This window comes from Microtus pennsylvanicus, chromosome 1, assembly GCF_037038515.1.
Source record: "Microtus pennsylvanicus isolate mMicPen1 chromosome 1, mMicPen1.hap1, whole genome shotgun sequence".
In the NCBI taxonomy this organism is placed as follows: domain Eukaryota; kingdom Metazoa; phylum Chordata; class Mammalia; order Rodentia; family Cricetidae; genus Microtus; species Microtus pennsylvanicus.
Genome location: NC_134579.1, coordinates 208,098,515 through 208,110,963, shown reverse-complemented (window position 1 = coordinate 208,110,963; position 12,449 = coordinate 208,098,515). Strand labels below are relative to the sequence as shown.

At 39.8% G+C, this 12,449-nt stretch overlaps 1 protein-coding gene across 1 annotated transcript in view; it reads right to left on the bottom strand.

Moving 5' to 3' along the window:
• Positions 1-4,200: 4,200 nt before the first annotated feature.
• The window catches only part of Oprm1 (opioid receptor mu 1), a 59,380-nt gene continuing 51,131 nt past the window's right edge, over positions 4,201-12,449 (bottom strand). Inside the window, exon 4 of the mRNA XM_075950138.1 lies at positions 4,201-11,289. Within this exon, the coding sequence (XP_075806253.1) occupies positions 11,251-11,289 (39 nt within the window). The 3' untranslated portion in view covers positions 4,201-11,250. The remainder of the gene's footprint in view (positions 11,290-12,449) is intronic.

The window sequence follows — 12,449 nt, the reverse complement described above, 5'->3', positions numbered from 1 at the left end:
GCTTACAGGATTAGTACTATTATTAAGTGGGCCATTAAGTTTGCTGTGAAGGTACTTTGTATTCTCAAATGGCAATAGGGGAGTTTTCTTACAGCAGGCAGTGAGCGTCTACTTACTTTTTGCTTGGTTCCCTCTTCTATCCTTCCATACAAGCAGCATGTTGGGAATCCTTTCTAATCAACAGCCCTACCCACACTTTATGATGCAGTATAGAAGGCTGCCTCAGATGCTACCTCCGAACAGTATGTTCATATTCATGGCTTTTGAGAACATTTAATATCATGTTCTTTTAATTTTCTTCCTCTGTCTTGAAGTGTTAGATGACTTGCTTTGAGTTTTCTCTTAGAAAACTTGTACCTCTTTTCAATAAGAAACAGCTATAAATGCCAGGCTCCAATGGGGAAATTTTGAATGGTGTCCCCATCTGCTGACTTCATTCTTTGGGGGCTCCAGGTCTCTGCAAGGGTTGGGAAATGGCTATACTTCAGGACCTCAGTGTTAAGTAGACCAGAGAGGCCAGCACTGAGGCTGCTCAGTTCTGGTTATGGATTCTATAACTTGGGTGAAGATGAAAATAATAACAGCTAATGTTTCTATGTATGTAGACAGAGATTAAGTGTATCAGTATTTGCAAGCATGGGTATCCAGCCTTACTAATAGGAGGAAACCTGTGGCTCTCATATACATTCTACTATTCTAACTTATTTTGTCTTTGTAAAAGACATCTCCAGTTAATTGTATGCAATGATAAAGGAATCAGTAAACAAAAGGTCTTATCAAGTCCAAGGTTTAGTTGACCACCAGCCTGCCCCTGGGAGTCCTATGACCCAATTAAAAGTGTCTGATAAATAAAAACTGAAGTTTTTCTCTTCCCAACATGAACTCTCATTTCAACAAGCCATTCCTGTCACCTATTTTTGATAACTGGGTTGGCTATTCTTCTCATTTTCACTTCTTGAATAGCATTTCTCTTTGACTCTACCCTGAAAATGCATATAAATTTTTAAATAAGCCTCTCAGCTGGCCAGTTTCTGGAAGGATGTTTCTGCAGGGTGACCTGATTACTCCTGTTATCTGGGTCAGCAGTTTGGGGAGGGAGCTTCTGAGCCATGGCTAACATCTAAAATGTTGCTGTCCTGAATGTAATTTGTCATTCCTGGTGCGGTGCTAGGTGTGTTACATTTCTCAGTGACTCCTTGAGGGAGCAGGAGGGTTCCAGTGGCTGAGGGTAAGTTATTCAGGGACATTGCATCTGCTGCCATTATTATACATACCTTAGAGATCCGATCTCTTTCCATCTGGATAGCACTCACACACAAAGTCTTGGGTTGAATGTTGGTGCCTTAGAAAGGGACACCATGTAGACAGTGTTGACTCTATTTTATGAGGCTGTTCCCCAATACTTTGGATGAAACAACTCAGCTTCATGCTGCAAAGGGTAGCTCATTCCTAGTCTCTGGGTAACAACAGAACTCTATATTTTCAATAGGTATCTGAGTAGAATTAAGTGATATATCCCAATTCTGCATCTACACATGTGCACAGTTGTATATATACAAGTGTGTATTTGTGTATATCTCCAGTGAAGGATTTGTATTCAGAAAACATAAAGAACTATAACTCAATTGAGTGTAATGTATAACCTAATAAAGAATAGATAGAATAAAGAATAATTTATACAGGCATATTATAAAAGGAAGTATCCAAATCTCTTTAAGGGAATGATAAGATACTTATCCTAACTTCTTTACTGTATATGTTATCATTACATATCACCAAAGACTAAAACTGCTAAAAAGCTGGCTCTCTCAAATGCTGACTTGAATAAAGAGCACCAGGACTCTTTCAGATTGCAGGAGGAAAGGGAAACCAGTGCAGTCACTTTAGAGAACCATTGGGAATTACATACCAAATTGCTCTGTACCGAGATATACACCTATGATCTCTGGGGAAAGTAGGGCATCCGACGCTATGTCTCTGAAATGCACTTCCCCATCCCTAAGGTTCTTGTCAAGTAAAGAACTATGAGAACAGACTGAGACTGGAATATGCAGATAAAAGTCCACCTACTCCTTACACATACCAGGAATCAGGGCATCAGCTTTGTCTCCAAAGGCGATACGCCTTCCTGCACCTATGCTTGGTCATCGGCTCCTTGGAAGCTGTGGCACAAGGACAAAGTGAGCTAATGATGCACTGCTCCCTAGGCGTTCTAGCTTATGAAACCCCTTCCTCGATAGTAAGCAGTCCAGGACTGAGCATTATGGGGAGGAGAGGCGCTTTTTGTCTAGCTTGCCCCGACTGGTGAAGTTTCTGAGGTGTTCCATTGGCCACATACAGTCTTCATGGACCTAGTGAATAGCAGTACTGTTATCCCGTTGTAGTGGTCTTTCACTTATATTTTAGAAAATAAAGCTTGCCCGAAGATCAGAAAAGTAAGACAACCACACCGACCAGCCTTACAGACCAGGCAGCAATGGCACACACCTTTAATCTCAGTAGCCACACTAGCTTGCCACAGAAACCAGGTGGTAGTGGTACATGTCCTTAATCCCAAAACTAGAGAGGAATGTAATATGGGAGAAGACAGTTCTCAGTCTCAGTCTCCTTCTGAGCTTTCCTGGAGGCAGGATCACCATTTTTGGACTGAGGCCGAGGTAAGAGCCAGTGGCTGGCTGCTTTGCTTTTCTGGAGAGGCAATCTTTATTTATTAAAATACAAGTGAAATACCACTACAGCCCATGCATGTGCTTCATGGGTTCTCCTTGTTAGTAAACTTTCCTTGTTTCACACCAGGTCTTAGCATGTTGTTTTCAGTGCCTACAACCCTTCTGACTGTTCTACCACACTATGGACATAACACTACTCAGGGAAATGGTTGTATCATGTGAACCGGATCTGTACATATGGAAACTGCTTATGGTAATAAGATGAGGAACAGCCTATCTGCCGATTGTCATATATTTTCTATCAATATGAAGACCATTGGAGACAGGATTGGTCCTTAACTGTTCGCAAATGGAAGACCATTAAGGGATTGGACAGTAATGAATGCCTGTGTCAGGAAGTTGCATTTGGTGGTAGTCTACAGAATTCACACAGGAGCATTTAACAGTCTCTGTAATATAAAAAATACAAAGCTATCCAGATACTGAAGTAGGTTTTATTTCTCATTAAATGTATGAATGAAATGGTGAGATATTGTCCCACTCAAAATAATACCTAACCAGTATATGTGCTCTGTATTTCACCTGTTGAAACCTTTTTTTTCTTGGAAAGAATTTCATCGCTTAATGTCAATCAATAGTATGCTTATTTTTGGAAAGTTTGTTAGCAATAACTGGAGTGATTCATATTTTCAACTCTGTTGCTTGTAACAGTGAAATTTTGTTGCTGTTTTGCTGTTTGGCTTGACTGACCAGTGAAGCCAATAAAACTAAACTTGTTGAGGTTTGGGGTTAGTTTGATCCTAAAATTAGAAACTGGAAAGATAAAAGCCTCTTTCTTTCATTCCTATTGAATTACTACTTATTGAGTACTAGAGTTAATATTATTTTTATTTTTAGGTAGTTTATTAATTGGTATATGATTATTATAACCCTTTAGCTTACAGCATTTATCTGGAGAATATATAATACATTATTTGTGTGTGTGTGTGTGTGTGTTGTGCGTGTGTGTGCATGTTTGCCTGTATATAGGTACATGAGTATATGTAGATATGAATGCGCATGGAGACCAGAAGTCAACTTGGTTATAATTCCTCAGATGCTATCTACCTTATTTTTTAAGACATGGTCTCTTACTAGGACCTAGGGCTTATGGATTAGGGCAGGATGACTGGCTAGTGATCTGTGGGGATCGGTCTGTCTTTACTTCCCTAACTGTGGGATTGCAAGTACATCCCACCATATTTGGTATCTATTTATTTATTTATTTTAACATGGGCGCTGGAAAAAGAACTCAGGTCCTCGTGAGACTAATAACTTCAAACAGATGTAATACGTGACAATAGAAAAGCAAATTATATTTGCTTTACTAGTAGGTTTTCTTTATTAGTCATAGATAATCATACATCACATGCAAGAAAGTCACAATACAGCCCAAAATGTTTATGGATTCTGGCACAACAACAGTAACACAATGCAAGAGTTTACATGTTGCTTTTTTACATACAATTTCCATGAAAGAGTCAAATAGAAATGCTACAAAACGAATTCATCAAGGTTCTTAATGCTTGGTATACTAGTCAATACTTTGATCTGTGTAAGAGGCATTATCATACAACAGGTAATTGTTGGAAAAGCTACAGTTGATCATCTTTTCCTACCTGGAAGTGTGCACAATATAGAATGATAGCTTAATCTTTTCTGCAAGCAAGGGTGTTTGTTTCTGTAATAATAACATTATTGTAGGGTGAACATAATAAGTAAACAAATAACCAAACATTAAAGGAAGGACTCTCAAAAAAGAATGCTGTGTGCTTTGGACCATTCCTCTGTGAATCATCACAAGCTAGAAAAATATTTTTGAAAGGTGTGTGCATATGCACACGCATGTGTGTTTGTGTTAGGGAAGTTGTGAAAAACCTAGCTAGGCAGCATGCTGTGTTCATTGCTATGCCCATGGATTTTACACACAGTTTTGGAAGATATGTTTGTGGTTTTATTTACATGGGTATAAAAATCTACAAAGCATGAACTATGTCACACTTCTTTTTATTCTTATTTTTTTATATGCTACTTACTGGCATTTCTCCATCAATTAAAATGTTCTACTGTCATAGAATCTTACCTAATATGCTGACAAGCATGATTCCGGATTGACTTCACTCCTGAATTTTGAGGAAAGAGGTCAGTTCCAGTCTTCTCTCATAGCCCAGAATGCAAAGAAGAGATGATTGGGTGGGAGGCTCAAAGCTATACTTGGAGTAGACTCAGTGCTATGATCCAAAGAAGGACACTTCTGCCTCCTCTTCTGCAGCTGGAGAGAAACGCAGCTCCCAGGCAATGGTCCACTTAAAACACTTGAACTTAACTATGTGAGAATCTAACCAGAATCATTACTATAGTTTGACTTTTTTTCTTTGCTGAAGGATTATGGGTTGTTCTTAAACACTGTCATTGGTTAACAGAATTTCAGATGCAATTAAAACTTTGGAGTACATCTTTTTTTTCCTATTTTTCTAGCAGAACTTTTCTGGACATCAAGCGTGCATTGTTGGTGTTATGAAATATTCAATGACAAGCAACACGCCTGGTGCTTAGACTTATGCTTTTCCTTAAAAAAAGAAAACTTGTTTACTTTTTACACTGGCTAAGTGTTGTTCAATGGATGTTAGAAAGCTCCATTTGCAAACACATTTGCTTACATTTCATGTAACACAATGAGAACAAGACCACTGCTCTTTTCAAACCATAACTATTAATTAGGTGAAAAGCTCAGGGAATGTCTTGCTAAGTGGAAACTGTCAGTTTATCTGGTTCTAATTAAATTAAAATATTACTATCTACCTGTTCATATATTTCTTTCATATTGGTAGATGTGTTTCTAAAGGCATATAGAGTTACATATAAAGACACTGATAACATTATGATCTCTATATAATTGCCATGTAACAGGGATGTGTGCTAATGCTTTTAACAGTTCTGACTAGTTTTGTGGTTGATTTTCTCAAACTGTGTACTAAAATTCTAACTTTATTTCAGTGTGTGGGGCTCTCCAACATTACTTGATGCTGACATGAAGTTGCTTTGCTATAAAGTATTATAAAAGACGGAATAGGTCTAAGCCCCTATGCTCTTTTAACACGACAGTTTCAAACTGACTTTTTCATATAGAGCCGATCTACCATCATTTTCCTTATTCTCTCTACAAATACTGAGCAAACGAGAGCCAGAATGATCACTTCTGATTGAGAATTTATATCCAAAATAGCCCAGCCATTCTCTGGCAGTTCCCACTCACTGGATTTCTCTTTTTCTTTCCTTTGATTCTGTAGTTAGCTCTTTTCTTCATGGTGTCCGTGGTTGATGGCTTCCAGCTGTCTCCGAGAAGCCAGGCTAGCCAGCAGGATGCTTCCTCTGTCTTCCAAATCAATAAGAAAACAGTAACTGAATTGATCTCTCAATGGGTTAGTGAGGCTTCAGCCTCACCGTTAGGAAATCAGCGCTCGAAAAGAGATACTCTGGGTTTATAAGCACAGCCATGCTATCTTTCCCTGCAGATCACACAATGGGTGGTCCCAGTGCCTGGATTTTGCTGGAATTTGTTGTATTGTACACTGTAGTGGATGGAGCATCTATGACTGGAAATTATCGTGTATAATTTAGTTTATAGATTATTTAAAATATTTGATTAATTATAAAGATGAGTAGGCATGCATCATTGGGATTAATGCCATTTCCTTTTGGCTCCTTCAATAAATGGATAAAGTTTATAAAAACAGTTGGAAACAACCTGGTAGGGGAGCTCTTGACCGTGACCCTGGCATGAGACTGAGGAAGAAAGATTGACAAGGGTTCAAGGTTAGCCATGGATACAGAGAGAGTGTCAGAATAACCTGGAATACAAAGTGAGACCCTATCTCAAAAAACATACAGAACAAAACAGCACCACCAGCAGCAGCAGCAGCAACAGCAGCAACAGCAGCAGCAGCAACAATAGAACAAACAAAACCTCTCTGAAACAATGAACAAAACCCAATGAACGAAACCTAAAGCCCCTGACAGTTCTTCAGGCTAGCTCAGAATCTTCTTATTTTGCTCCATTCATGTCTAAGTTGAGTGACTGAGTCACAGACAAAGGGGACTCTGAGAACACTTGGCAGGTTACTATCAGCAGGGCTGGGATTATAAATCCCTCAAATAACCTGTCACTTGAATCTAATTTGTATAGATTCGGTAGCTGGCATGGAAAGAACCAGCTGGGTAGGAGGCTGTTGAGTTTCTCTATTCCCTTGAGAAATAAAGGCCCAGAATTTCCATAGAGCAAATGTGTTGTGAGTTAATTCAGCCCGATCAGTAGCAGTGCCCCACTGAGTAGGAGTAGGGGTGAGACTGGGGGCAGAAGGGAACAAATTGTATCATAGCGAAAGAGAGTAACCAGGGGCCTTGTTATTTTCTGGTTTTCTGTACAGACCCCTGCGGAGGCAGGAGCAGGCAATGGGAATCAGGTTTGCCACCTGCAGAGATTCAGGAGAACAAGAACCAGCTGATTGTGTTTCTTGGGTTGGTAGGATGGGCATTGGACATTAAATGCTAAATGGCTCTGTATTTAAAATGATAGAGCACAGCAAGCCATTAATAGACATGGATGGTGAAGGGGAGTGGCCAGCCAAGAAGTCAGGCTGGGGGCTCAGGTCTGTCAGTAGGAAGTGCTGACAGGGGGCATTACAAAGGGAAAGCCATCTAGGACAGAAGGCAGAGGGGGAGATGGTGGGTGTTGTTCTATGGAGAATGCATCTGTGCATTTTTTGAGATTCTGTTCCTTTTAAAAAAAATCGAATCGCAAGGTGGGAAGAAGGACCTATGTCATAGACAGCCTTTAAACGCTCTTTTCCTGAAAGATATTTTTGGCGGCTAAATATTCCTATTATGGTGTATGTCACAACGTAGAGATGGAAATGTGCCTCCTCTCACTGAAACGGCTTCTGCGCTACCTCTCCAAAGTCGCGAAGGGAGCATGCGCGTTCTATGTAGGCGTTGCATATGTCGCCGAAAGCCTAATTGTTATTAGAGGAATTTTAAACAACTCTTAGATTTCTTGTGCTGTGAGAAGCAGACTCTATTTGTTCCAACTCTGGGTGGCAGCTGCTCATTGAGAAACAACTTTTTTTTTTGAGATGGAATTAATACTAATTTTCTTTTAAAACTACAGGTGTCATTTGATCATTATAAATACGTCCGTGTTTATGTTGAAACACACAGGATCGCTCTGGTTAATACTGGGTGATTTAGGTGAATGAGTGAGTGGCACTGGGTTTGCATTTTGTTTTCTTCTTCCAGGTGTGTGTGATGGTAACACCTGTAAACGCAGCCCGTAGGTTAAAGTAGGAGGATCATAAGATCAAGGCAGCTGGGTTCATATTGTGAACTGGAGGATAACCTAGGTCTTGGGAAGAAGTGAGAAATAAGAAAGGAAAAGAAAGAGGGCAGGGTTGTGTTTGCTGACGCTGTATCCTGTAGGATAATATCCAATGAACACGGTATAACCCGGGAAACACTGAAGGAAACACACCTATCAGATATGAAAGGAAGATATGAAAGATGCTTCTAGATGCTGGGTCCAGTTTATGAGAAAGAGCCATTTTTTAGGATTCTTCTCATTTTACGCTTAATAACAGACTTTTCCAAATCATTCTGCCCTTCTTATAAGCTTGTACTGAGGACTTCAGCAAATCTGTACTTGTGGCTGCACAGAGGAAGGCAGGAGGGGTCCTGTTTTCTCCTGCTGTGTCTCCCACCCATGGCCCAGTGGCCCCACCCACTTTTTATATTTCTACTTCTAAGCCCCGGTCGTCTGCTGTTGGCAGTGTATAGTGTCTAAAACACAGCCATGCTAGTTACATTAAACAGGACCCCTCGTCTGCTGACACTATGAGAGACCATGGACTCACTCCACGGTCATCATCACACAAGTACACAAGAAGTTGTTGGCATCTGTGTCTCCTCACTCCCTGAACAGTGGTCCATCCCATAGCTCCTGGCAATTTTTACGACAGCGGGGAACAAAGACTATAGGGTGAAACTATTTCCAGTGAAATTCAATTATCTCCTGTGTAGAGGTCTCTAGTGGGCTCCTGCCTTGGCCTTAGTGCCAGAGGCCTTAGATACAGTGTGTACACCTGCTCTGAGTCGTCTCCAAGCAGGGAACAAAGATGTGTTAGTGTTACCCCACAGGTGGCTATGTACAGCAACGTCCCTAAGCTTCCCATAGTCGCTGTTTTATTGGCTTCAGCACTGATAGTTTTCATTTACAATAGGAAACAATTAGTACATGACAGGCCAAAATTATTTTTTTAAAAACATTGTATAATTTAATCCTGATCATTTCTTTTTGTTCATTTTCCTTATCTTTAGATTGCAATGGAAAATTAACTCTGCCAGACTGAGGGTTCTCATTTCTCTGTGTCACTGAGCTGCAAGGTAATGTCTAGCATGCAGACATTAAAACTTCTATCTTTCTATCAAAAATACACTGGTAATGCCTTTCTGGCTTTAGAATGTAATTTTAAAATGAACCTTTTCATCGTGTATTTTCTTTTGTAACAGATGATATGGAAGAGCCTTGTGCACACATGTATGACGCTTGCAGGAAAAAAAAAACCCATGGGTCAAGTCCTAAATCAAGTCTGCTTTCCTCTCAGTCATATGCCAGGTAGTTCCCACCCAGAGTAGGTCATTGTTCAGAAACAGTGAGAACTGAAAAGGGGCGCTGTGTGCAGAAACAACACTGTGCTACCCCCAGAGAAAACGGGTGCCATTCAGCAACCTGAAAGCAAGAACGTTCTTCCTCCGCATTTACATTCAGATACTTCACTCTCCCTAGTGAGTCTCATTTGCGTTATCCATTTTAAAACCCCGAATCTTTTTAAGATTTTGGTTTTAGTTACTTCTAACAGAAAATGTAAAAACTGCAATACAAAGCCCATCTATCCTGGGATGTAACATCTGAGAAATGGAGGTTATTAGAGGCATCATTGAAAGGAAACATTAAAACACTTATCTTGTTTTCTTTTCCTCCTCTAATGGATACATGGCCGGGTCCATGTAATTATAGCCAATCAGCTCCGAGACAGTAAATCCAGTTATTCTGATCCATGACAGCTGTCTTCCAGAAACTGTGAAGCATATTGGTGTCTTGTTGGACAGATAAAGGGATGCACATTTTACAGTAGCATCTGCTGGCCGCATGCAGACTCTGGAACCCTTGTCAGGAGCAGGACCAAGGGTCTTGTTCTCTACTTCCATCTCCATAGAAGATGACAAAAGTTTAAAGTGGTGAAAATCTAAAATTGGGCGACTGCCAAATCCCAACAGCATGTCACATCCAAAAAAAAAATCTAGTCAAACAGGACTTTTCTTAGAAATGTTACATCAAAGATTGACATCTTATCAAGGAAATATTGATATTTAGTCAAGAACAAAAAAGACCAAGATAATGATTATGACATTACAAAAAATGCAAATCTTTAGGGAGAGAGGTTTGGATATTGTTAGTATTTCATATTCAAGTAACTACATAGGATTGAGAAACAGATCACATCTTTTTCTATATGGTTGTTTGAGTCTGTCTTGTAATTATGTTTATTGGGTTCGTATTTTAAAAAAATGCTTAAACTTTCCTGTCACCTAACAAGACATCTCTTGTTTTATCATGCTGTTTCAGAAGGCATCAGAGAAAATAATCTAAAAGAAAGCATGCAGAATGGCAATGTTATGGAGAAATAAAGATAGCAAAATTTGTGGCTTCCGGCTTGGATGGCATCATGAGTTCACTGGGTAACTTCATAAACTTAACTTGGGAACACTTGGAAGACAGCGAGGGAATTAGGGAGGCAATCCCCATATTGTAACTCCCAGAAAGTCATTTCAGTGTGGGAATCAACCACTTTGCAGCTGACACCGTGTTTGGCATCCCCTTCATTTTCATTATGGAACTAGGGAGAGAGATATGTTCCTTCAAACAATACAAAACCAAGAAATGGAGGTGGCCCTGATGTCTTAACTAGACAATGATTTCAAGGTGAACATTGTAGGTCAAACATAATATATCTCCTTACAAAAGACCAGAAAGACTGGAACTTTCCATAGAAGGTGACTGGGTTAGAGGTCAGAGGTAGCATTTACCTTAGGGTTTACTACAATGAACTCAACAATTGATAGTTTCTCTTTGATAAGGTCATATGTATTTTCTTGAAAATAGAAATTCTACGCACAGAGGGGTCATATTCTGTGATGACCCCAGCTCACATACCATAGAGTATTGTGGTCCACTAAGTATGTTTCTGGTGGTCCTGTATACGAGCTGGATTCAGTAGTATCATATAATATCTTCCTTCCCAGTGCTTGGTACAGTATGAATGTCTCTCATGTGCAGGATGAAGTAGCCAGAGAGGGCAGACTTTGAGTGATGAAGGACCAGGTGGTTTCCTAGGAAACCAGAGCCTCCTACTCAGTCCAACAGCAACCAGATTCCAAGTAGATGGTGGCCTCTAAGCTCAGCAAGGCTCTGGATGGCATGGGAACCTAGTTAGGGCAATGGAGCAGTTTCTGCTTCCAGGTTTTCCAGCTGAAAGAAGAAAAAGAGCAAAGACAGTGAGTGCTTGGGGCCTGGTCAGAGGGCACACATGATTATCTTCTGGATTTAAGAGCTGTCATGTGCATCTTTATCTGCAACCCATTTTTGTTAAGTGCTCAGACAACGATCAATATTTTAGTTACGACAAATGTCTCGGGTCATTACAAATATTGTTTTACATGTACTTTCTTATAAAACAGTAATTGATAGTTTTCTTGAAAATTTTTATTTATGTTTCTTTAGCTAGAATTATACTAAGTAGCCTAGGCTGAGCTTAGATTAGAGATCCTCCTGCCTCAGTTTCTTGAGTGCAAGGATTGCAGAAATGTGCCACTATAATAGGACTTAGAAAATACATTCTAAATAAAATTCCTTCTTGATGTGGGAGTGATTTCTTATTAATAAAGAAAATGCCTAGGCCCATTTGATAGGCCAACCCTTAGGTAGGCGGAGAAAATAAAACAGAATGCTGGGAGAAAGAAGCTGAGTCAGAGAGTCACCATGATTCTCCCACTCCAGACAGGCGCAGGTTAAGATCTTCCTTGGTAAGCCACCTCGTGGGCTACACAGATTATTAGAAATGGGTTAGATCAATATGTAAGAGCTAGCCAATAAGAGGCTGGAACTAATGGGCCAGGCAGTGTTTAAAAGAATACAATTTCCGTGTAATTATTTCGGGTAAAGCTAGCCGGGTGGCAAGAAGCAGCCCAGCTGCTCCTATTACAACACCTTCTCTTTGTTTACATTTTCCTTTCCTTGACCTCATTAGTGACTGGAACAAAATCCCCCAAAAAGAAATTGAATGACTTTGTTTTACAACTTATTTCTAGATGAAAACCATTTTTTTATTTTACAACCAATTCTTAAAATTTCTTTCTGTTTTCCTCTCAAGTTGTGGGTGTGGAAGACATGTCATTCAACTCCCAGTGTGAAAGCGTGTCCATTGAACAGTAGCATGAATTCTGCCTGGGTGTGTGAGAATGTTGTGTGGAATTTTTAAGTAAGCGAAGAGGATTATGAGAATGGAATGTCTTGCAATGAAACAAGTTATTTCTCCTGTCATAACTGGTGAGCTATGAGGGTGTCTGCATGGTAAGTATAAAAAGTTGCAAGGGATTTTTTTTTTTACAAAAATTAACTTATTTGAGTAA